We start from the raw sequence: 26956 nt of genomic DNA, 5'->3' as shown, positions 1-26956 counted from the left end.
CAAACAAAGACAGGTTTAACAGTTATTCTGTTCATTTATACTTCTGTTAACTTTTTGTTGTTGCTTTTTATAATATGATTATGATTAAACATAACACAAAAGAGAAATTCAACTGGTACAAATGCACAGATAGATATTTTGGCAAATAAGTAAAATCTGAGGAGGCTTCAACAGACGTCAACATTCAAAATTCCTACCCTAGACCAGAACAGGTAAAGAATGCATAATTAATACAATATACAATCATGAAATGTGAAACAATAATTACATATTTTATAAGATTGTCAGGCAGGAAACAATGTTAGCAAAATATTATAAATGAGTAGGATTATAAGATCCAGAGAAATCCAGCTCACCAGATGACGTGCCAGCTCCTGTGAGGTGCAGGTTGGGTTTTATGCACTGTGCGTCAGTATCTAATGAACTCTTTAGTGTCTGCCTTGGCTGCGTTTTCTAAATTTATAATCATAGTGGTAGATAGTGCTAGTTGCACTTTCAAACTTCAAGTCTAACTTTAAAAAAAACTTGATATTAACTGGCAATAAGAACGATATGTTGAGTTGACAAACACGAATTTTACTGGAAGGCAGGGTTCATGGCGTGGGTCCCCATTTCACTCAAAATGGGGCTTGGCTCCATCAGAGGCAATGTGGAGATGTTGAAATGAGATTCTTCATGCAGTGGCAATCACACATCTCCACAGTCTGGGTCCAAATGAAACGTTTCCCTTCAAGATGACAAGGCTCACCCCCACAATAGCAAAGAAATATTTATTTGGGGACAGGCAGTAGTTTTGGCAAATTTGTTAGGACTACAACCCAGATACTCGATTCTCCTACTCATACCGCATAATCATAATCATTTGCCTTACAAATATTGCACTGCTTGAAATCCATATTGCATAGTTTGCCATTATTGTGCCTCTCTTAACAGGTTGAGTCAGTAACAGTCATTCATTCACTCATTAATTTATTCATCATCTGTACCACTTATCCTCACGAGTCACATTTTTTTCAATAATTCAATTTAATAATAGCCAGTTAACACAGTATCAACTATCATCCCTAATTTAAAGCACATTTAAAAACACGTTTTGATTAATGCGATAGTCAAAGTATGAACACAAATTTATACAACTGTAAAAAATTTAATAGGGAAGCAATTAACCGTCTTAGTTTTGCTATGAAATGTAATGTGCCGCATTATGATGAGCAACCCCCATTTACCCTCATCATTACAAAACCTCAAGAGGTACACAGCTAAATAAGCTTATAATGGGTAGAGAAAAAAAACAATGCCATAGACCTAACAATAAACTAATGAAGTATTTCATCCAAGTCAGTTACAAAAGAATCACAGGCTTTTTACAAAATGAATCAATAAACTTTCCAAAGGTTCCAAGGATTGTTTATATACTCTTAATGGCATCATCAATTTCTGAAATCTGGTCCTTCAGTTGGTTCCACTGCTCTGGATTCAGGGCAATGCCTGTGAAATTTAAAACAACACAACAAAAGGTAAAGAGATATGTGATTTCAGGAAGATTTAATAAAAAAAATAAACATGTTTCCACATATCTCACTCTGTCACTCACTTGCTCGGTCGCTCGCATGCACGCACGCATGCACGCACGCATGCACGCACGCATGCACACGTGCTGTTTTGTTAGAAAAAGTAGGTTGCATAAATGATTACCATCAGAAGTATTAATTGTGGCACACATGATTTGATTATATTTTTGATGTAATAATGCAGCATTTTTCCCCCCTGCCGAATAAAAACTTGGATTTAAGGTTAGATTTTTTTTGTAAGATTCATTCATGATCTTCTGCAGTCACGTCGCCAGGGAAGCAACTTAAGCAAGGAAGTCCAGACTTCTCTTTCCCAAGCCATTTTGTCAAGCTTGTCCTGAGGCTTTGTGAGGGTGAGGTGAAACTAGATTGACCGGTAAATCGAGAGCTTCGCCTTTGAGCTCAGCTCTCTCTTCACCGCAACGGACCAGTACAGAGACCCCATCACAGCAGACGCTGCACTGATGCGTCTGAAGATCTCACGTTGAATCCTGCCCTCACTTGTGAACAAGACTTTAACTCCTGCAAGATCTCATTCTCAAACCAGAGAGGGTATTCCACCCTTTTCCAACTCAGGACTATGGTCTTAGATTTGGAGGTGACGGTTTTAATCCGAACCGCTTCACACTCAGCTGCGAACCGCTCCAGTGAGAGTTGAAGATCACGGCTTGAAGAAGCTTGAAGTAAGTCATCTGCAAAAAGTGGACATTTAACACTGATGCTACCAAACCGGACCCCCTCAACACCTTGGGTACACCTAGAAATTATGTCCATAATGGTCATGAACCTAATCAGAGAGAGGGCAGCCTTGGCAGGGTACAATCCTCACCAGAAATGAATCTGATATATTACCAGAAATGCTGGCCAAATTGAATTATACTGTAACTAACCCTAACCCAACTACCCTTATTTTTAGTTTTGTACCCCATACCAGGGCTGTGGACTCGGTCGGATTTTTGCACCGAGTCCGGCCTCTTGGCCATGAGTCCGAGTCCGGCTGTCCATTTTTTCTGTTAATTCATGTGACTGCTTAGTCTTTATTCAAGGCTAATTTAGATCAAAATCTAAATAATTACAACAGTTTTGTGATGGCTTTGTCTTTATTAAACATATAAACGAATACAATAAACAGATACTTTCAAGTTTTAATCATTAATTACACCATTATAGCTCAGACATTTATCTAAACACAAATAATTAGTGACGACCCCTTATTTGGAAAGCGAAAAACCCATGTCGTACGGCGTCAGCACTATGTTTTCAATAAAAACATGAACTCACGTTTGCGTCAGTCAATTTTAATTTTTATAAAGGATTGTTCTCATTTGATGCCATCCGCGTTCTGCCATTGAAGTGGGGTGCATTCAAAGACCAGTCGTACAGACGGAACACTCATTCACTTCACCAAAACGCAACAATATAATTACGTGAGCTCTTTGCATAAACATCGAGGCAAAGAAACTCCTCTTTTTGGGTACAGGCTACAAGGAGTATATATTACAAAGGAGACTTTCTACTTAATTGTGATTATCATTCATCCATCCATCCATTTTATTTTATTACTCAGGTATTTTCAAAGCAAATTAATATTGTTGCATTTATTAATTTGCTTTAACATGACAGCGCAATATAATTAAAAGCTGACACGATAGCAATGTCAAACGTGTTCATTTAAGAAAAAGCCACACACGTTTTGTGATCAAATCTTTCATAACGAGAATGATTTGAGTGAATTAATTTTACAATTTTTATCCCCCCTCCCCACCATCTGTCACTTTGCTTGGGACAAAAGGAGCCTTCAGAACTGAAATTTTGTCTCAATTATTCATTCAAATCAATTCACTCAAATCATTCTCGTTATGAAAGATTTGATCACAAAACGTTTCCGTCTGTACGACTGGTTTTTGAATGCACCCCGCTTCAATGGCAGAACGCGGATGAATTTAAAGACATCAAATGAGAATAATCCTTTATAAAAATTAAAATTGACTGACGCAAACGTGAGTTCTTCATGTTTTTATTGAAAACAACATAGTGCTGACGCCGTACCACGCCGCACAACATCGGTTTTTCGCTATAATTCGGTATAATTTGACGTAGTCCAAACTCACCCAAAGTTAAGGTTTCATGGGAATATTATTGTCATAATTGTCTGGACCATATATGATATTTGTTTAATGGTAGTTATTGATAGATCTTGAAGATGTCAAGTTATAGGTGCATATAGCACGTTCATTGTCAGAGGGGAAAAGATGTTGTGTATTTTGGGCTAACTCAAATTCCGTAGTAGAAAAACCCCGGAAGTGGGATGGGCGCATTCTGTGTTGTTGTGGTACGCCCTGTGAACGCACTGTGAGTAAGGAATAAAGCAGTTATCATTCACGTCGTTGTCCGACCTATTCTTGCTATCTAAGAACCTGGAAAATAGTAAGGATATAACATATCACGGGTCATTACGGCGAGTTTGGTGGAGTTTTTACTGCTTCTTACAACTCCTACCGCGCTGACTGTAACGTGACACTCACGGGCTGCGTCTTGACTCTTTTTTTTTTTTATTGTCGGACTCGGTGGACTCGGTCAAAATCAGCACTGAGTCAGAGTCCGGCAAAAATGACCGAGTCCGACCGAGTCAGAGTCCCCGAGTCCGAACTGAGTCCACAGCCCTGCCCCATACTCATACAAAGCGGCCCCTCTAGAACTCCGCGAGGGACACAGTCAAACGTCTTCTTTAAGTCCACAAAACACATGTACACTGGTTAGGCAAACTCTCATGCACCCTTGAGGACCCTGCCAAGGGTGTAGAGCTGTTCTATTGTTACACAGCCAGGACAAAGACCATATTGCTACTTCTGAATCTGAGATTCAACAACCTGACAGACCCTCCTCTCCAGCACCTCTGAATAGACCTTACCAGGTAGGGTGAGGAGTATGATTCCTCTGTAGTTGGAACACACCCTTTCTTAAAAGGAGGGACAACTACCGCGGCCTGCAACTTCAAAGGCACTGTCCCTGATGTGTAAGTGATATTGTAGAGGTGTGTCAACCAGGAAATCCCCAAATCTACAACCTTTAGAAACCAGGGCTGTGGACTCGGACTCTGTCATTTTTGCCGGACTCGGAGCTGATTTTGACCGAGTCCACCGAGTCCGACAATAAAAAAAATACGTTCAATTTTATTTTCATCATGCTGCTGAGAATGCGCGTAGGAATACTGTCCACAGGCCTGCTTACGATCAATGCGGCCACGTTGAGTTGCACTTAGGCTAATGTTTACATTATGTACCAATGTCAAGGACGATTATGTCACCCATCTTATATCATTGATGTGTTTCGATAGTTATGGGGTCGTCACTAATTATTTGTGTTTAGATAAATGTCTGAGCTATATTGGTGTAATTAATGAATAAAAAATATTATCTTACATTTGTTACAGCTGATCGTTATCCGTCCGGCCTCAAGGCAGCGACTCGGACACTAACAGCAATGCCAATCAGCCAAGTCAGCGTAGAGCCTGTTTTCCGCGCTCAAGTTTATCATGTCTGATCAGCGCGGCGCGATGAAGGCTGACTTGGTTGAGGCGATTTTGTTCCTAAGAACAAACTCAAGTCGTTGAATTGAAACTTGGAAGTATTTGTTTATTGTATTCGTTTATATGTTTCATAAAGACAAAGCCATCACAAAACTGTTGTAATTATTTAGATTTTGATCTAAATTAGCCTTGAATAAAGACTAAGCAGTCACATGAATTAACAGAAAAAATGGACAGCCGGACTCGGTGGTCAAGAGGCCAGACTCGGACTCGGTGCAAAAATCCGACCGAGTCCACAGCCCTGTTAGAAACTCTAGATGAATCTCATCCCCCTCCCGGGCCTTTGCCACCGAGGAGGTTTGTAAACCACCTTGGCGACTTCTACCCCAGAGAACGTACCGAGATGAGGTCAAGTCCACAATGCTCACGGCGCACTGCTGAGATGCCAGATTGTAAACCAGAACTTCCTCAAAGCCATCTGAAAGTCGTTGTCCATGGTTTTGCCTCCCACACCCGTGTTTTTGCTTCAGCAACTGCTGAAGCTGCGTTCTGCTTGCCCGGAGAGTATCTGTCAGCTGTCTCCAGAGTTCCACAGGCCAAAAAGTCCCAATAGGACTCTTCAGCTTGACTGCATCACTTCCGCCGATGACAACCAGCAGGTTCGGGAATTGCTGGCACGTTATGGACAAATGTCCCATGGGCCGCCCCAACAACGGCATAAATGGTTTGGCCCCTTCTTATTTTGAACATGTTAACTCTTTTCTCGCAATTAAGGCAGAACCTTGTGCTTCTTTTGTAGGTCAGTTTCTTTTGTAGGTCCCAAGGTCGAGATCCAAACAGTGGGGTGATCGTTTTTTCACCATTGCTGCTCCTGAACTGTAAACGAATTTCCCCCTGAGATCTCTGGCTTTTTAAAACGAAACTCAAGACCCACTTGTTTAGACTAACGCTCGAACTTTGAGCGACACCACTACCGTATTTTTCGGACTATAAGCCACGTTTTTTTTTCATAGTTTGGGTGGGGGGGGGGGTTGGGGGGGCGACTTATCCTGAGGAGCGACTTATGTGAATTTTTTCACAAATCTTCAAAAATTAAAAAAAAAAGTGAAACCACAATAAACAAACTGGGATGTAGCAAGGGGTTACTGTAATTTTGAACTGCAAGTGACGTCAGCGGCGCAGCGGTTGTTTACATAAAGGACAAAGATTCGATCACGGGATGACGAAGGGCCCCACATACTACCGGCATCATTAGAGACGCGTTGAACTCTTGTTTTGTTAAATAAAGAGCCGTTTACCAAACCCACGTCTTTCATGGTACTTTGTTAACGCTACAATATAGTTATATACTAGATCTGTGGAATAACGACGAGGCTGACGTCAGCGGCGCAAGCGCGGCGTTGTTGACGAAGGACGAGGAATTTGATCGATGGATTTAATGATTTGGAGTGACATATGGTTGGATAATATTGTTATTTGTATGACAGTTATTTGATATATACTTTATATATCGTTATATGTGTCTGCGGAATATTTAGAACTGCAACTCATGACGAGTCTGATGTCAGCAGCGCGGCGCATATGCAGCATCGTTTACACAAAGGACGATTGATGGATTTAATGAATTGGAGTGATACAGATGGTTTGATAAACGTGTTATTTATGTAATAGTTATTTGAATAACTCTGAATGTTACGTCAGGCCCGTTCTCGGCTTTTTGTTTGTGTTTATGTCACGTTAGCTTACCTATCGTTTAGCCTGTTGTTGCTCGTTCATGTCTGTTCTTGGTGTTGGATTTTGTTGAATAAATTTCCCCCAAAATGCGACTTATACTCCGGAGCGATTTATGTTTTTTTTTCACTTTGTGCATTTTATGGCTAATGCGAAAGTCCGAAAAATACGGTATATACTTACTCCATCTACTTTTTTTTTTTTTTTAATTATCTGAATTTTATACAAATTTTATACAATTCCTTTAATTCCACTTGTAGAAGGCTTTTAATACCCTGTACCAGGGCTGTGGACTCGGTCGGATTTTTACACCGAGTCCGGTCTCTTGACCACGAGTCCGAGTCCGGCTGTCCATTTTTTCTGTTAATTCATGTGACTGCTTAGTCTTTATTCAAGGCTAATTTAGATCAAAATCTAAATAATTAACAGTTTTGTGATGGCTTTGTCTTTATTAAACATATAAACAAATACAATAAACAGATACTTTCAAGTTTTAATCATTAATTACACCATTATAGCTCAGACATTTATCTAAACACAAATAATTAGTGACGACCCCACAACTATCGAAACACGTCAATGATATAAGCTGGGTGACATAATCGTCCTTGACATTGGTACATAATGTAAACATTAGCTTAAGTGCAACTCAACGTGGCCGCATTGATCGTAACTTACGCTCCGTTTCCCCCCCAAATCTAGAGGCAAAACATTGTTCTCCCGCTGCTCCCGGGTTCTTCCATCTTGGCTGCGCGCGGGGCATTGTGGGTCTTGTACGTGCACGCACGCAGGCAGGCGTGCACGCAACAACTAAATTTGTCTTTATAACAAGCAAGCAGGGCTATGGACAGTATTCCTACGCGCATTCTCAGCAGCATGATGAAAATAAAATTGAACGTTTTTTTTTTTTATTGTCGGACTCGGTGGACTCAAAAATGACCGAGTCCGACGAGTCTGAGTCCCGAGTGCGAGTCCACAGGCCTGCCCTGTACCACTCTCTTTTAGCATTTTTGAATCGTATTATGTTTTTTTCTCTATTGTTGTTTTTATCCTGTTGGAAAGCACTTTGGGGACTAGTTAATGATTGTAAATGGCCATATAAATAAAATGTTATGGATTGATTGATTGATTGTTTGAATTTACACCGGCTGTGGAATGGCTACGTGTGTTTTTTTTCCGCGGATGACCCGCGACTGCAATTTATACTGGCTGCGAATGGCTGCATTACGTCTTAAAGGGAAATATACTTTCGGCAGTTTGCAAACACATTTGATTAAGGCTCCGTTAGACACATATAACCATATCAATATAATTTCTAGTAGTAGTGTTGTTGCTTAATAAGTGGAAAGGAATGTGCAGGCTACATGAATTTGTTTTCTTCAAAGTATTGTGGAACAGGAGGTCCAGAAAGGGAGCATATCTCAAGGCCGATGGGAACGCGAAAAACAACTCGTCTTTGTGGTCCAGACACCTGTGCTGAGCAGGGGAAAACCCAAACGAGGAGGAGATGACCACAGACCATCGACCAATCAGCACACAATCTTTTGCATGTTTGAATATTCATATTGTGTTTCTTTAAAACTGGGCAACCCGGAAGAATGTGTCGTCTTTTCTGGTCACGAAGGCACACGAGTTTTTGTGTTAAGGACCCAAGACCCAGGCGCCTGTATTAGCTTGCTTTGTCAAGATTAAACAATTGGTAAATTCGGTCTGATTGATCTACTGGTCTTCTCTTTGACAGAACGAACTCGCAAAATTGTTAGGTGCGCCAGTGTGTGGATTAGAACATAGCAATTTTTGTGTTAAGTGTTGATCATAATTTGGAGTCAGATCAATAGCTAAAATCCGTATCCTAACAGTCTCCGGAACGTCTCCGGCCACGAGATCGCGTGGGTTAATACTTAAACTAGATCGTTAGCTGATATGGAAAGTCTGTAGGTTGTAAATATGTAATGTTTTGATGAATTAAAAAAAAAAAAAAAAAAAGAGTTCGCAGAACAGTTTTATTTTGAAATATATAGGATCCACAGATGCCCAATTTCCTGTCTGAGCCGTGTACTTTCTTCCGCTTCATGAAAATACACATACGGCGCCTGATAAAAATAGAAGGGTTGAGGAAGGCTCGCTAACTGCGGTGACATTCTACTGGCGCACCGCAGCCAGTGTGCATTGACTCGTTCAAATCCCCCACCCGGAACAACCCCTTGCGCCCCATGGTCGGTTCTCGGTTAATGAGAAGATCCTCCGTGGCATGGAAGAAGGAGCTCCGGGTTGAAAATAAAACGGTGTATTTATATCATGATTATGCCATGGAAGTAGAGAACAAGAGGAAGGAATATAGTCTCGTAAGTATAGTATAGTCTCCAAACCCCTCTAATAAGGATGCGGGTCTTTTTTGAAACGGCACTCTCTAAACATAAATGGCCTAAATAACCTTATCAAGAGAAGTAAACAGAGCAAAAAAAGGAGAAAGCCAACATTTTATTCTGGCAGGAAACTCATTTATCAGCCATTGCACATGACAAATTATACTTGAGAATTGTGTTGCTTTTGTGTCGCGCTAGCCAGGAGAAATGTAGCAAACAGATTGCATTTAATTCACAAACCACGCACAGACGGTGAAATGCGTCATGAACTACGATGCCTAGCAGAATGAGTCTAGGTGCTGCAGTGGTATTTGTGTGTATTTAAATGAGGTAATTGACGGAGAGCTTGACCACCTCCATGCAAATAAACCTTGTCAAAAACTGTCAAAAGCCTCGTTTTTACTGACGGTATCTACCCTCTACTCAACATAAAAAAACTAATCACATTATTACAGCGACCGTAGCTGGCACGCACTGCACACACTGACAAAAACATTGGAGAGTGGATTGTTGTACTTGGTTTGTGGTTTTATCGCAGCCATAAGAAAAGGAATATTACATCAACCAGAAGACTTTAGGTCTACCAAAGGAAGGTTGTGGAAGTGAGCACAAACATGGTTAAGAAGTACCACAGACCCTTTTTGTTTTTGAAAGACATGATATCTGCCACAAGTGTTTAAGCTTTAAGCTGCGATGAGTGACTGTGGATGTCTTTGGTCAGAAATACAGATGGCGCATATTTTCATGAACATCGGCTGATGATCGATCAAAGCATCTATTGAGAGTGTCGTACTTTGCGGCGAACTGCATTGCTAATGCTAAAAGGTTATTCAAAATTGGTGAAACATAAAAAAAAAACCACTGGATTCACATTTATTGCTGTACAATTATTGCCCCCCAACCACATTGCTAAATAGTTGCCGGTCCGCGAAGGGTATGGACTTGTATGAAAAATGTTGGGGACCACTGCTTTAACTAGTGGCCTGTATGTGCAGACTCCCATGCAGGAGTTTGAAGTCACATGACCATAAGAGGGTGTGCACAATTATGCTTTTACACACTGACCATTTACTGTACAGACAAGACAATTTTGTCATTGTTTTACCTTTCTTCCCAGGCTTCATATCACCATCTGGATTCGTCCAGTACTCTCTGATGTCAATCAGAACTTTCCCTTTGAAGTCCCGGACAGAGACATATCGCATTCTTCCAATCTGTTAAAAAAGAAAAGAAAAAAAACTATCGGGTATATAGCTATGTCTAGTAACGATAAAATATGACAACGTACAATATTTATCAGGATGAAAACACTAAGGAATATTTAAAGATCTGTTAGTTCATGCAATTCCTGGGATGAAAAGTGGACAACAAACGCAAACTAAAACCACTGGAGTGGAATTAGTCGAGTTTTTGGATGAAAACACGTTTGTTTGACTATAAAACTGGCATCCACTGAGGCTGAAATTCATTCATCTGTCCATACATCCATCTGTCTATACATACGTACATCCATTTTATAATTTATTATATAATCAACTAAAAAAGACACTGTGGCTGCTTCTCACTCACACATTGAACCATGTTATGCCCAACATTTCTCAAAAGAGCAGATGAATCCAAAGCAGCTGTCATACATGTGGGAAGCTGAAAAGTTCAAATGTGTGGCTACATAATGGCCAACAATTTACGATACAATAATATCTGCAGGCTCAGGGAGCACTTAAATCAGACAGGCACAAGCACAAAAAAAGAAACAGTAAGGGATTTAAGAAGAGTACAGTAATTATAAGATTAGTGTGTTCAAACCTGTGTAACAAAAGCACATATTTTGTGTAAGAAAAATATCACGGTTATCTGGTCTCAGTTTATTATTAATGTGAAGTTTAGGTTAGTACAGTTGAACACCAAGCTGATGTGTCTAGATGGAACCACATCTTTTTTTCTGTTATGAATGGCAACCGAAACAAAGGTTGGTTGCAGACCAATAATAATTTAAACAACAATACTGGAATAATAATTTTTTTAAGTGTCAATGTGTATCGAACTGAACCAAAAACCATGGCCACAAAACCGAGAATCAGACCACGGATTTAGTAAACTGTTCCACCCCTAGATACAAGTACCGGATTTTCCGGACTATAAATTGCAGGTTTTTTTTCATAGTATATATGCGAGTTATAATCAGGAGCGACTTATGTGAAATTATTACCGTTTTTTTCCGTGTATAGTGCGCCCCCATGTATAATACGCACCCTAAAAATGGCATGCTGATGCTGGAAAAAAGCTTGTACCCATGTATGATACGCACCCAATTTTTATGAATTTTAAATTTTTTTTTTTTTTCTTTCAAGTCCCAATGATCGTCACACACGCAGGGAGGCAATGGGTCCCATTTTTATAGTCTTTGGTATGGTCTTAACTAGGCTGGAAGTAATTTTCTTTGTTGGCGTTGATTTCTCCGACTGCCCGTAAACGCACCACCGCGCTCCGTGCGCGCACGGGAAAGGGGCGGCTCTGTATGGGAGAGACGTTGAAGAGGAATAAAAACACCCTTGGAAACCAAAACTTGCCCCTCGTCGTGACTCGGAGCCGCAACAAATGTTTCGGATTTGTGTAGGGTACATTGTGACAGACAGCAAACGAGCAGGTGATCGAGCAAGCCTTGTCTGATACGAGAGCATTGCGGTCGCATGGAGCGTGTTTAAGTGAACAGCAGAGAAGAAAGGAACAAGGCAAAGTGTTGTGAAATAAAATGCACAGAACGGACGCGCAAGACACGTCAGCTATATAAAGAGCGAGAGTTGTTTTCTTCCTATTAGTTTCAATTCACAGTTTAATTAGCAGTTTCAATCAGCAAATAACAAAATGCGTATTACAGGTAAAATTTTATTTCACAACACTTTGCCTTGTTCCTTTGGTCTCTGCTGTTCATCCTAAAACACAAAGGCGCTCTTTAAGCAATGCGACAGTGAGCGCCCGGCGCGCTGCGGTTGCGCGACCGCACCAAATTAAGCTCCCTGCGCAGTGCGCACTGAGGTCCACTTAAATTTTAGAAAGTACATCAGGACTTTAAAAATATCTTCTAAATTTCAGCGACGGCTCTGTCACAATAATCGACCAGCGCGGTGCAGTTGGGCGGTCGGCGGCGCGCTACGGTTGAGCGTTCTCTCTCGCGCTCTCTCTCTCGCTCTCTCTCCCTCTCGCACACACGCAAACCGGATATCATACGGAGGCCGCCATTACCGATGCGCAGAACGGATGCGCAAGACACGTCAGCTATATAAAGAGCGAGAGTTCAGTTCTCTACCTAAATCCGTATTACAGGTAATATTTTATTTCACAACACTTTGCCTTGTTCCTTTCTTCTCTGCTGTTCACTTCAAACACGCTCCATGCGACTGCAATGCTCTCGTGTCAGACGCTTGCTCGATCACCTGCTCGTTTGCTGTCCAGTGCGCGCACGGAGCGCGGTGGTGCGTTTACGGGCAGTCGGAGAAATCAACGCCAACAAAAAAAATTACATCCAGCCTAGTTAAGACCATACCAAAGACTATAAAAATGGGACCCATTGCCTCCCTGCGTGTGTGACGATCATTGGGACTTACAAAAAAAAAAAAAATTAAAAAAAAAAATTACAATTTTTTTGTACCCATGTATAATGCGCACCCCAGATTTTAGGACAATAAATTAGTTAAATTTTGCGCACTATACACGGAAAAAAACGGTATTCGTTTAGCTGTGCATTTTTTCCTTGCCATTTTGAGAGCAAAATTGACACTCCTCAAATGGGTTTGTCCCTCCTCCTTTGCGGGATTTCACCTCATGCGCGTTTGACCAAAACACCATATTGAATTCAAGCGAAGCAAATACGCACGAAAAATAAACACATGTTGATATGAACGTAAAAGAGCCGCATGAAACCAGCCAAAGAGCCGCATGCGGCTCGCGAGCTGGCCACCACTGGTATAGTTGATCACTTCACATGTTATTTTCACTTTGAACTGCATAAGGGCGCACTAGGCTTGTGGAATAATTGGAGCCTCTACTGACAATGAGTCTGACCTCAGTGACGCATGTACAGTGGAGCCTCGGTTTTCGAACACAATCCGTTCCAGAAGGCTGTTCGAGAAGTGAATCGTTCGAATTCCGGATCATATTTTCCCATTACAATAATGGAAAAATAAAATCCGTTCCAAGCCCAAAAAAAATAAAACCCGCCTTTTTTAAACATTTTTTCATTTGCGCATTTTTGTCCAATCACGCAACTGCACCGCACAACCGAACGCGCAACCGTAGCGCGTCGCCGACCGCGCAACTGCACCGCGCTGGTCGCATTATTGTGACAGAGCCATCGCTGAAATTTGGAAAATATTTTTAAAGTCCTGATGTACTTTCCAAAATTTAAGTGGACCTCAGTGCACAGGGAGCTTAATTTTGTCCGATCGCGCAACTGCAGCGCACCGCCGAACGCACAACTGCAGCGTGCCGTTGACCGCGCAACTGCACCGCGCTGTTTGCATTATTGTAACAGAGCCGTCGCTAAAATTTAGAAAATATTTTTAAAGTCCTAATGTACTTTCCAAAATTTAAGTAGAATTTAAGGCATGATTAGAGTTGATGCAATCCTCAAAGTAACGAGAACGTAATAACGAACAGAGTCAGTTGGCATGCGGGTCCTCTCGGCTCATCTCGCAACGTTCGACAACCGAATTAGGTCTAACGTCCGAAGCAAAAAAATCTCGAATTTTTTATTCGAATGCCGATTTGTTCGAGAACCGGGAGGTTCGAAAACCGAAGCTCCACTGTACTTCAGGAGTTAGCAGCGGCATTGTTTATAAGTGTTATTTATGTTATAGTCATTTGATATATAACTTATATATAGTTATATAGGTATGTGGAATAATTGGAACCGCAACTATGAGTCCGACGTCAACGCCGTATTGGCCCAAATACAAGACTGTGTTTTTTTGCATTGACTGAAAAAGCGGGGGTCGTCTTACATTACGTCTCTAGACATTATACCAATTCACAACGCTAGATGGCACCAGATATCTTTAAAGCGAATGCTAAACTTAACTCCCCAGGCCAAAGCAAACTGCTGTCACGAAGAATAAAAATAGCGGTAGTGCGAAGAAGAAAAATAAAAAATAGCGGTAAGAAAGAGAAGGAAATAAAAAAGATAACAGAAAATAAAAAAACAGAAGCCATTCATTTACAAATGTGATTGCACTTTAGTTTACTTATTTAAATTTTCAGATATTAAGATGTGATAGACAGTTTTTACATGATTCGAGGCAAAATAACATGCTTTTTCTCTCGAATATATTGTTATAATCATTTGTTTCAGATGTACCGTAATTATTTTCTGTATAAAAAATTTATTTGGTGTTCAAAAAGTTTTTTTCAAACTTGAGTCTTGGAAAAGAGGGGATCGACTTATAATCAGGGTCGTCTTATATTGGGGCCAATACCGTACTTCTGGAGTCAACAGCGGCATTTTTTAAAGTGACACAGAAGACGAAAATTTTGATGGATTTAATGATTTGGAGTGACACGGATGGTTCGATAAAATTGCTATTTATGTTATAGTTATATCTAGTTTATATATAGTTATATGACCTGTGGAATAACTGGAACCGGAACTGACGAGTCTGACGTCAGCACAGGTTGTAGTTCCGGAATTTTTAAGTGACAATGAGTGAGGACGAAGATTTCAGTGGATTTAATGATTTGGAGTGACACGGATGGCTCAATGAAATTTTTATTTATGTTAGTTATTTTATATCTAGTTTATATACAGTTATAAAGGCCTGTGAAATAATTGGAACTGCAATTGACGATGAGTCTGACCTCTGCGCCATATGTACTTCCGGAGTCAGCAGTGGCATCGTTTACACAGAGGACGAAGATTTCGATGGATTTAGTGATTTGGAGTGACACGGATGGTTTGATAAACGTGTTATTTATGTTAGTTATTTGAACAACTGTTGATATATTATGTCAGGCACGTTCTTAGTGCCTCGTTTGTTTATGTAACGTTAGCATACTGTATCGTTTAGCCTGTGGTTGCCTATTCGTGTCTGTTCTTGGTGTTGGATTTTGTCAAATATAGTCCCCCAAAAATGCGACTTGTACTCCAGTGAGACTTATATATGCTTTTTTTCTTCTTTATTATGCATTTTATGGCTGGTGCGACTTGTACTCCGAAGTGACTCATAGTCCGGAAAATACAGTATACAATATTGGTCAATATCAATCTATATTGAATTTTATTTCTTTTCAATTTAATGATTGAAAAATAAGGACCTTCAAAAAGGCCTGAATGTAGATAATCTATTACATTTTATTTTAATATGTAATACAATGCAGCTGAGAAAAAAAATCTAATTCGCAAATACAATGCCTTTATAAAAATATTGTGCTTAGTAGAGCTCAGCGATATATGCGAAAAATGTTTGTCAATATTGATAATTATTGATTTCTTTACAGCGGCCTAGAAGTACGGCAATTCAGAGGTGCAGGGTTCAATTCTGTCTCCAGCTTTCCTGTGTGGAGTTTGCAGGTTCTCCCCATGCCTGCGTGGGTTTTACCCAGGTGCTCCGGTTTCCTCCCACATTCCAAAAAACATGCATGTTACAGTCCGATTGACCACTCCAAATTGTCCATAGTTGTGATTGTGGGTGTAAATGGTTGTTTATCTATGTGGGCCCTTCAAATGGCTGGCAAGCAGTTCAGGGTGTACACTGCCTACTGCCCAAGGATTGCTGAAAGTAGCAACAAAATGAAATACCGTTAGGCAGAAAGTCACGTAGAAAGCGTGTAAACTTGAGGTTCTGCTGTATTAGAGGCAGAACAAATGATATTAAAGAAAACATTTAAAGTGTAAACTAATGACGTGACCTGGATAACTATTGTCAGCACACTTCATAGAGTATGTGATATTACAGAAAAGATTTAAAGTGTAAACTAACGACTTGACCTGGATAACTATTGTCAGTACACTGCAGAGAGTACCGTAATTTTCGGACTACAAGTCGGTCCGGAGTATAAGTCGCACCAGCCATAAAATGCCCAAAAAAGCAAAAAAAAAAAAACATATAAGTCGCTCCGGAGTATACCGTTTTTTTCCGTGTATAGTGCGCAAACTTTAACTAATTTATTGTCCTAAAATCTGGGGTGCGCATTATACATGGGTACAAAAAAAAAAAAAATTAATTTAAAAAAAAAATTTTTTTTTTTTTTTTTTAAGTCCCAATGATCGTCACACACGCAGGGAGGCAATGGGTCCCATTTTTATAGTCTTTGGTATGGTCTTAACTAGGCTGGATGTAATTTTTTTTGTTGGCGTTGATTTCTCCGACTGCCCGTAAACGCACCACCGCGCTCCGTGCGCATGGAGCGTGTTTGAAGTGAACAGCAGAGAAGAAAGGAACAAGGCAAAGTGTTGTGAAATAAAATATTACCTGTAATACGGATTTAGGTAGAGAACTGAACTCTCGCTCTTTATATAGCTGACGTGTCTTGCTCATCCGTTCTGCGCATCTGTAATGGCGGCCTCCGTATGATATCCGGTTTGCGTGTGTGCGAGAGCGAGAGAGAGAGCGCGCGAGAGAACGCTCAACCGTAGCGCGCCGCCGACCGCCCAACTGCACCGGGCTGGTCGATTATTGTGACAGAGCCGTCGCTGAAATTTAGAAGATATTTTTAAAGTCCTGATGTACTTTCTAAAATTTAAGTGGACCTCAGTGCGCACTGCGCAGGGAGCTTAATTTGGTGCGGTTTTTTTTTTTAAATTCATAAAAATTGGGTGCGTATTATACATGGGTACAAGCTTTTTTCCAGCATCAGCATGCCATTTTTAGGGGTGCGTACTATACATGGGGGCGCACTATACACGGAAAAAAACGGTAAGTCGCATTTTGGGGGGATATTTATTCGACAAAATCCAATGACAAGAACAGTCATGAACGAGCAACAACAGGCTAAACGATAGCTATGCTAACGTGACATAAACACAAACTAAGAACTGAGAACGGCCCTGACGTAAAATTCAGTTATTCAAAAAAACTATTACCGTATTTTCCGCCCTATAAGGCGCACCTAAAAACCTAAATTTTTATCAAAAGTCAACAGTGCGCCTTATAGCCCGGTGCGCCTTATATATGGATCAAGTGATGAATTTGTTGATCCATACTGGTTGTACACAGTGCTCTGCCAAAATGTTTTAGTACATTTTAGTACGACTAGTAAATTACAAGGTCGCATCGCTTCCCAGCATTACGGTAACTGTAGTCAGGGGGCGTCACCGAATAGCTGTTGTACCCGCGAGGCTATTTCATTTCAAAATAGGCTGCTCCGTTAATGTTTTGAGTAAATCTACGGATCGATATGGAAGGGAAACATAGGTAAGTAGTACCAATGCGTTAGATCGAACTTTAGTCAGTTCTGATCATTTTATAGGAGATCGTTTGAGAGACGCGATCGTTTACACTTTGCTGAGGCTCATGGGAGATTGCGAGCTGAGGGTCATGTTTTTTTGCGGATGGCTAATGCTATAACGATAGCTGCTATACGCGCGAGGCTATTTCATGTCAAAATAGGCCGCTCTGTTCATGTTTCGAGTAAATCTACGGATCGATATGGAAGGAAAACACAGGTAAGTAGTACCAATGCGTTAGATCGAACTTTAGTCAGTTCTGATCATTTTATAGCTCGTTTGAGAGACGCGATTGTTTACACTTTGCTGACGCTCATGGGAGATTGCGAGCTGAGGCTCATAGGAAATTGCGGATGGCTAATGCTATAACGATAGCTGCTATACGCGCGAGGCTATTTCATGTCAAAATAGGCCGCTCTGTTCATGTTTCGAGTAAATCTACGGATCGATATGGAAGGGAAACATAGGTAAGTAGTACCCATGCGTTAGATCGAACTTTAGTCAGTTCTGATTATTTTATAGCTCGTTTGAGAGACGCGATTGTTTACACTTTGCTGACGCTCATGGGAGATTGCGAGCTGACGCTCATAGGAAATTGCTGATGGCTAATGCTATAACGATAGCTGCTATACGCGCGAGGCTATTTCATGTCAAAAGAGGCCGCTCTGTTAATGTTTCGAGTAAATCTACGGATCGATATGGAAGGGAAACATAGGTAAGTAGTACCAATGAGTTAGATCGAACTTTAGTCAGTTCTGATCATTTTATAGGAGCTCGTTTGAGAGACGCGATTGTTTGTTTACACTTTGCTGAGGCTCATGGGAGATTGCGAGCTGAGGGTCATTGGTTTTTGCGGATGGCTAATGCTATAACGATAGCTGCTATACGCGCGAGGCTATTTCATGTCAAAATAGGCCGCTCTGTTCATGTTTCGAGTAATTCTACGGATCGATATGGAAGGGAAACATAGGTAAATAGTACCAATGCGTTAGATCGAACTTTGGTCAGTTCTGATCATTTTATAGGAGCTCGTTTGAGAGACGCGATTGTTTACACTTTGCTGAGGCTCATGGGAGATTGCGAGCTGAGGCTCATAGGAAATTGCGGATGGCTAATGCTATAACGATAGCTGCTATACGCGCGAGGCTATTTCATGTCAAAATAGGCTGCTCTGTTAATGTTTCGAGTAATTCTACGGATCGATATGGAAGGGAAACATAGGTAAGTGGTACCAATAGGTTAGATCGAACTTTAGTCAGTTCTGATGTTGGTTTTGTTTTCTAAAAAAAAAAAAAAATTAAAAAAAAAAAAAAATTTAATTTTTTTTATACCCATGTATAATGCGCACCCCAGATTTTAGGACAATAAATTCGTTAAATTTTGCGCACTATACACGGAAAAAAACGGGACATTTTTATTTCAAACTTTTTATAACTAATTCTCAAGACAATCAGGCTTAATTTTTTTTTTTTTTTTTAATACCGGTATAGATTTTTGTAAAATCTCACGTACCCCCTGGAGTACCTCCACGTACCCCCATTTGAGAACCACTGCTCTACAGTGACTACTTAACATTGTATCAAAGTGTCATTTCTTCAGTGTTGTCCCATGACGAGATATAATTAAAACATTGCAGAAATGAGAGGGGTGTACTCACTTTTGGGAGATACTGTATGTACTGAAAGGACATAGGCAACCCACACTGAAACAATCAAACCAAACTGTTTAAACAGGTTTCAAAAGCCTTTCCATCCCTCGCGCTTATGCTTGTGTTTGAGTGCACTGACAGAAGGACTGAAGTAGCATAACTGAATGTTGATGATATATGCAAAGAAATAAAGACATAAACCTTTTTTGGTCCCCTAAAAAAATGTAGTTTCCTTTGCGGATGCAATGTTTACAGCTTCTTAACACACTCACTTGGAACATGTTGTCACCAGTGTTACTGTTGCCTTTGGAAGACCCGCCAGGTTTGACACTCTCTCCTGAATTTGGCCTCTTAGCCATTTTTCCTGGTGCACTTGACTTCTTTTTCTTTGCCTAAAAAATAAGTATGTTTTCAAATGGTCACGCTTTACAGTTTCACTATATAGAAAAGCAATGGAAAATTACTTGTAGAGTATACAGAGGTTTACATTTAGAAGAGCAAAAAATGACCACTGAAACATTCCAAATGGTTAAAAAACAAAAAATAAATAAATAAACCCAAACCTTTGTTTCAACGTCACCATCAGAGTCACTCCCAGATGTGGTGGAAAGCATTTCCTTTGATTTAGGCATTCTGCAAAGAAAAGGATGAATATTCTAAATTTAAGACAGATGTTTTAACCTACAGCTAGCATTCACCTTTCGTGAATATACATGCAATACACATGTAAACAGGGTTAAAACTACATGTAATATGCATAAAGATATAATCCCGTTAACCATGACTTTCAATACACAAGGTAGATCACATTGAAATGACCAATGTAAGAGAAGAGTCAAAGAGTGATTAAACTCTGCATATACATAGGTGTAAAAGAAAAACATGTCATTATCAGGGTTGGGCATTGAGAACCGGGACCATCATTCTGGTTCTCCCGCAATCATTCAGATTTTAGAATGTCGGCGCTGAACTTCGATTCCTAGTTAGCCGCGTGGAACAACCATATACCACGAAAACTCAATAACAAACTGTGTGCACGGCGTACAACTCTTTCTCCCGCTGAAGCTGCTACATGGGTCTGGGTGAACGCCAGCTCAACCTACGACTATGAAAACTGGGAGGCACGTGGGGCACCCTCAGACGTACAAAAAGCGTTTTAGCTTAGCATTCTTGGTTCTACATTTCACTTAAATCTGTGAAATTTGGGAGACATATGTAACACCCAAGACTTCCAAAAATGTCCTCGTAGCCATATGCTACCGCCAACAGAATATCTGCCATTTTAACTTTGGAATTAGGCTGCATTTTGGGCCTTTGGGAGTTTCATCTAAACACGATGAGGACTAAAATTATTGAAAGATTTTCATTTTGTAGCACAATGTTGTCGTGGCAATGCGCTGTTTACAAACAAAAATGCTGTTTTTGACGGTCTGAACCTGGGCCAAATTTAAGAGAGTTATTGTGTTAAGTGCAAGTACCATAAGCATACAACTCCAATGTGGCCAGGGTTGCGAGGGCCCTTTATGGCTGGTCGTAGCTCTAATTATTATTATTCTCCGTAAAGACTCGCATTTGAGGAACTGAATGTGAACAAAAAGTGGGCTCAGGGCTCGAAACTAACGATTGCCCGATTGCCCGGGGCAAGTAGCGATGGCAGACGGGCAAGTAGAATTTTTCCTCACTTGCCCGAACTTGCCCTGCCATAATACCATGTTTTCAAGCTGTAAAAAGACGATTTTGTGCATAATTTCTCGCAACTTCTGCCGCTTCTGGTCCGACATTTTGTTTTCTAGGGAGCGGTTAGTTTCTCGTGTAAGTCTGCAATACATTGATAACGGCAAAGCGCTTCGTAATTAAATGCATGCTCCCTCACCGTCCCTGGCTCTTCTGCGCCTGCGCACCAGCAGAGCTTGTTTCCGGTTGGCGGATACGAAGGCATATGAAGGCAAAACTTATAGTGTTGTCTTTTTTATTGCAAAAATGTGTCGGGCAAGTAAAAATCCACTCCAAAAAAATTTGGGCAAGTAAAATTTTGTTTCGGGCAAGTAAAATTTTCTCCAACTTGCCCGAGGGCAACTTGGGCAAAAAATAAGCTTCGAGCCCTGGGGCTAGATAAAAATATATATGTATTTTAAAGTCACCATACACGAACACAAAAATGGATGTGTAGCGTCCACGAGAGTGGTTTATCGGAGCCCTGTCTTTATCGGAGCCCTGTAATCCGTTTGCCCTATGACTAGAAAAACTGGGAGGCACGTGGGCCAAACTCATATGCAAAAATGTCTTTGGCAGTTATTCCCTAGCACAGTGTTTCCCAACCTTTTTTCATTCACGGCACACCTTTTCATTGGAAAAAATCTCGCGGCACACCGCCAACAAACATCTGTTAAGCTCCTATATTAAAATCAGTTATATTAATTATTATATTAATATACAAGTCCTATTCCTATATATACCCCTCCGTGGGTCATCACCTTATCGTGGTGGAGGGGTTTGCGTGCCCCTATGATCCTAGGAGCCATGTTGTCTGGGGCTTCATGCCCCTGGTAGGGTCACCCATGGCAAACAGGTCCTAGGTGAGGGGCCAGACAAAGCACGGCTCAAAAAGCCCCTTATGATGAATAATATATATGGACACAGATCTCTCTCGCCCGGACGCGGGTCACCAGGGCCCCCCTATGGAGCCAGGCCTGGAGGCGGGGCTCGAAGGCGAGCGTCCGGTGGCCGGGCCTTCGCCCATGGGGCCCGGCCGGGAACAGCCCGAAAAGGAAACGTGGGTCCCCCTTCCCATGGGCTCACCACCTATGGGAGGGGCCAAAGGGGTCGGGTGCAGTGAGAGCTGGGCGGCGGCCAAAGGCAGGGACCTTGGCGGTCTGATCCCCGGCTGCAGAAGCTGGCTCTTGGGACATGGAATGTCACCTCTCTGGCTGGGAAGGAGCCCGAGCTGTGTGCGAGGCAGAAAAGTTCAGACTAGATATAGTCGGACTTGCCTCCACGCAGTTTGGGTTCCGGTACAAGCCTTCTCGAGAGGTGCTGGACTCTCTTCCACTCTGGAGTTGCCCACGGTGAGAGGCGTCGAGCAGGTGTGGGTATACTTATTGCCCCCCGGCTGGCCGCCTGCACATTGGGGTTCACCCCAGTGAACGAGAGGGTGACCTCCCTCCGCCTTCGGGTGGGGGGACGGGTCCTGACTGTTTGTTTCTATGCACCAAACGGCAGCTCAGAATACCCACCCTTCTTGGAGTCCCTGGAGGAAGTGCTGGAGAGCGCTCCTTCTGGGGACTCCATCGTTCTACTGGGTGACTTCAATGCTCACGTGGGCAATGACAGTGAGACCTGGAAGGGCGTGATTGGGAGGAACGCCTCCCCGATCTGAACCCGAGCGGTGTTCTATTATTGGACTTCTGTGCTCGATTTTCTATAATGAACACCATGTTCAAACATAAGGGTGTCCATGTGTGCACTTGGCACCAGGACACCCGAGCCCACAGTTCGATGATCGACTTTGTAGTCGTCTCATCGGATTTGCGGCCGCATGTTTTGGACACTCGGGCGAAGAGAGGGGCGGAGCTGTCAACTGATCACCACCTGGTGGTGGGTTGGCTCCGATGGTGGGGGAAGATGCCGGTCCGACCTGGCAGACCCAAACGCTCTGTGAGGGTCTGCTGGGAACATCTGGCGGAATCCCCTGTCAGGAAGAGCTTCAACTCCCACCTCCGGCAGAACTTTTCCCACGTCCCGGGGGAGGCGGGGGACATTGAGTCCGAGTGGACTTTGTTCCGCGCCTCCATTGTTGAGGCGGCCGACCGGAGCTGTGGCCGTAAGGTCATTGGTGCCTGTCGTGGCGGCAATCCCCGAACCCGCTGGTGGACACCGGCGGTAAAGGATGCCGTCAAGCTGAAGAAGGAGTTCTATCGGGCCGTTTTGGCCTGCGGGACTCCGGAGGAAGCTGACAGGTACCGGATGGCCAAGCGGAACGCGGCTTCGGCGGTTGCTGAGGCAAAAACCCGGGCGTGGGAGGAGTTTGGCGAGGCCATGGAGAATGACTTCCGGACGGCTTCGAGGGAATTCTGGTCCACCATCCGGCGTCTCAGGAGGGGGAAGCAGTGCAACGTCAACACTGTTTACAGTGGCGATGGCGTGCTGCTGACTTCGACTCGGGACGTCGTGTGTCGGTGGACTTCGAAGACCTCCTCAATTCCACCTACACGCCTTCCATTGTGGAAGCAGGGCCTGCAGACTCTGAGGCGGACTCTCCAATCTCTGGGGTCGAAGTCACTGGGGTAGTTAAAAAACTCCTCGGTGGCAAGGCCCTGGGGGTGGATGAGATCCGCACGGATTTCTTAAGGGCTCTGGATGTTGTGGGGCTGTCATGGCTGACACGTCTCTACAACATCGCGTGGACATCGGGGACAGTGCCTCTGGATTGGCAGACTGGGGTGGTGGTTCCCCTCTTTAAGAAGGGGGACCGGAGGGCGTGTTCCAATTACAGCGGAATTACACTCCACAGCCTCCCTGGTAAGGTCTATTCAGGGGTGCTGGAGAGGAGGGTCCGTCGGGAGGTCTAACCTCGGATTCAGGAGGAACAGTGTGGCTTTCGTCCTGGCCGTGAAACAGTGGACCAGCTCTTCACCCTCAGCAGGATCCTCGAGGGTGCATGAGAGTTCGCCCAACCAGTCCACATGTGTTTTGTGGACTTGGAGAAGGCGTTCGACCGTGTCCCTCGGGAGGTTCTGTGGGGGGTGCTTTGGGAGTACGGGGTACCGAGCCAACTGATAAGGGCGGTTTGGTCCCTGTATCACCGATGCCAGAGTTTGGTCCGCATTTCCGGCAGTAAGTCGGATTTGTTCCCAGTGAAGGTTGTACTCCGCCAAGGCTGCCCTTTGTAACCGATTCTGTTCATAATTTTTATGGACAGAATTTCTAGGCGCAGCCGAGGCGTTGAGGGTGTACGGTTTGGGGACCTCAGCATTGCGTCTCTGCTTTTTGCAGACGACGTGGTGCTGTTGGCTTCTTCAGGCCGTGATCTCCAGCTCGCACTTACTGTTTTAGACTAGATCTATAAATATTGCAACAATAAGAACAAAGTCACTTTTAAAGAGGCTCTGCTGTTCTGACAGCAGCTGAGTGGCTATCACAGTCGAGGTGTCTCGACTTTGTTTGATCTTCTGCCCTCTGGGAAGAGGTACAGGAGCCTGCGCTCCCGCACCACCAGACTCGCCAACAGCTTCATACTCCATACGGCTGTTAGGATCCTGAACTCTCTCCCTCTTTCTGAGTAGCGTCCTGTACTTTGCGCGAACTGATCAGTGGTTTGGCAATCCTGTTTACAATGTGCTCCGTAATTAATATTGGACAATCCCATGGCACAGCTGAACGTCTCTCACGGCACACCAGTGTGTGCTGAGTACAGTGTCAGCATTTTTTTCTCTTCAAAACCTTATCAATCAGTGTCACTATCACCTCCTCTCGCTATCCACAATGACAACGTCGCTGTCAATGGTACCTGCATGGGCATCCCATATACCTGCCGCTGCATCCATGCGATTTTCTCGTCTACAAGCATGCGGCAAATCGCTACCTCCTGCTGCCACCTTCTGATATGGAAGATATGATTACTGCGCTACACAAATTGGAGAATTTCCCACGGCACCCCTGATAATATTTTGCGGCACATCAGTGTGCCGCGGCACCCCGGTTGAAAAACACTGCCCTAACATATAGAGGAAGTGAGTTATGAAGTATTTGAAAGTATTTGTGGTCCATTTTTGTACATTTACAAAAATAATATTTTAATGAACCCCTCCAAGAGATTTTATCCTTTGAATTTTGAGTTTAAAGTTTGAATGTTACATTTAAACATGTTAAGGATGAAAAGTTATTGAAAGCTTTTTACTTTGTTGCACTCATTTCCTATGGAGACATGCTAAGTACTAAGAAAATACTGCTATTTTTGAGGGTGCAGCTTAATTTAGATTTAATATCAAATACAATATATACTAGACCTAGTTGTGACAAAATTAATTTTAATACAGTAATCTCTCGCTATATCATGGCTCACGGATTTTTTCTCACAGCGCATTGTGTTATGGCTTCAGAAGAAAAAGATACTACAGAGCGGACTCAGGCCGCAGCCAGGCACAGTGAAATATGCGCGTACGTATAGTACGTACTTCGTATTGATGATTGGATTTATTATTCTACTGTAGTTATTTGTAAGAAAGCGTTTACTTCTCTTTGTGAAACAAAGGATTGGGCCTGAAAACAGGTTTTGTGCTTTGGTTTCAAAGAACTGGATAATAATGGTAAAAAAACCAAATGTTTCTACTTCATGGATTTCGCTTATCACGAGTTCATTTCGGAACGTAACCCCAATGAAAAACAAGGGATTACTGTACTTTTTTTTTTACTTTTAAACTTAAGTACATTACAAGCCTGTACTTCTTTTTTTTTTTTTTTTAACTCTTATTTAAGTACAGAGCCGAATTGGTACTGTTAAAACTGTTGTGAATGCATGGTCTGTGTGCTTTATTTCTTAAAATAATGCATTTCCCCCCGTGCCAAGACATAAATGAAATTTTGAGGCTTTTTTAAGCAATTGTGATACTTCTTTTTACCATATTAATTTTTGCGCATGCATGTTCATTCTCAAAAGTGGACAATAATAGTGTCATTGTCTGGACATGATAAGCATTTTTTTCAACTGTAATTCAACGCATTGTATCAGGTTGAGGCCAAATAAAACAATATACAACATGTACACAATATTTGGTGTATTTAAAGTATACAAGAGGAACGCCTCTTTGGCAGTGCCAAAAACGTTTCCGTGATGCTAGGAGACAAGTCGCCGATCATGGCAATTTAAAAGAAAAACACTGCGAATATTCGATTTTATCTTAATTTGTCACCATTTGAAAGGGTTTATAGAGCGCAGCAAGAAATGTTGAATTGGTACAGAGACGGGCAACGTTTTACGTTACGGAGGTAATTTGTAAAAAGAGCACAGATGAGAGGAGATCAACTGGTTAATTTACCAATATGACGAAACAGATATAAAACATCTAAAATAATACTTGAACATGTATATCAATATTTAACCCTACATGCGCCGCAGTAAACCATGTGCAGGCCGATCCACGATTGTTGGCATTCAACTACCTCGCATCGTTGTATAAATATGAAATACACGAACAGTAAATCACATGTACTTTCGGTGACGAAACGCAAAATCTTAAAATTAATAAAACTATAACGAACGATTTCAAATATGGAATACTTACATGACTTCGTAGATTATTACTTAGGGTTTGCAATGCTTCGTCTCGGACGAAGTTGTTCTTCAAATTCTTCCTCGCCTTCCAAATCTTCGTCTTCAAACGGTTGTTCTTCTTCGTGCCCTTGGTAAATCGACCTATTGCTTCATTACCGCCACGGATGGAGATGGAGTATATTACAGGACATCGCATCGCACGTTTAAGGGTAAATCACGCATGCTGATCAATAAATATTTTACTGCATACCAACAAGTAGACCTTGTCCAAAAACGTGCACAGAAGCCCTTTAGTCGCCTACGTACATTCACGGTGTGGAGCGAGAGAGAGAGAGAGAGAGAGAGAGAGAGAGAGAGAGAGAGAGAGAGAGAGAGAGAGAGAGAGAGAGAGAGAGAGAGAGAGA

General features: G+C 42.2%; 1 protein-coding gene across 2 annotated transcripts; it reads right to left on the bottom strand.

Moving 5' to 3' along the window:
- Positions 1-956: 956 nt before the first annotated feature.
- Positions 957-26715, bottom strand: sub1b (SUB1 regulator of transcription b). Of its 2 annotated transcripts, XM_061278449.1 has the most exons (6): positions 26563-26715; positions 19846-19915; positions 19555-19674; positions 19292-19336; positions 10303-10411; positions 957-1488 (listed from the first exon to the last, which is right to left on the bottom strand). In XM_061278449.1, the coding sequence occupies exons 2-6, from the start codon at positions 19912-19914 to the stop codon at positions 1409-1411; spliced, it is 423 nt and encodes a 140-aa protein (XP_061134433.1). In that variant the 5' UTR covers position 19915; positions 26563-26715; the 3' UTR covers positions 957-1408. The 2 variants fall into 2 exon arrangements, with proteins under 2 accessions (XP_061134433.1, XP_061134434.1); XM_061278450.1 differs by lacking the exon at positions 19292-19336 and having other exon boundaries at positions 26563-26714.
- Between the last annotated feature and the right edge of the window lie 241 nt (positions 26716-26956).

This window comes from Syngnathus typhle, linkage group LG5 (genome assembly GCF_033458585.1).
Source record: "Syngnathus typhle isolate RoL2023-S1 ecotype Sweden linkage group LG5, RoL_Styp_1.0, whole genome shotgun sequence".
NCBI lineage: Eukaryota > Metazoa > Chordata > Actinopteri > Syngnathiformes > Syngnathidae > Syngnathus > Syngnathus typhle.
This window is presented reverse-complemented; position numbering and strand designations above follow the sequence as displayed.

Coding starts and splice junctions, on each gene's coding strand:
- sub1b (XM_061278449.1), bottom strand. CDS start 19,914: ATGCCTAAATCAAAGGAAATGCTTTCCACCACATCTGGGAGTGACTCT. Junction 19,675..19,845: donor ATGGTGACGTTGAAACAAAG/GTTTGGGTTTAT, acceptor CTTATTTTTTAG/GCAAAGAAAAAGAAGTCAAG. Junction 19,337..19,554: donor CTGGTGACAACATGTTCCAA/GTGAGTGTGTTA, acceptor TGATTGTTTCAG/TGTGGGTTGCCTATGTCCTT.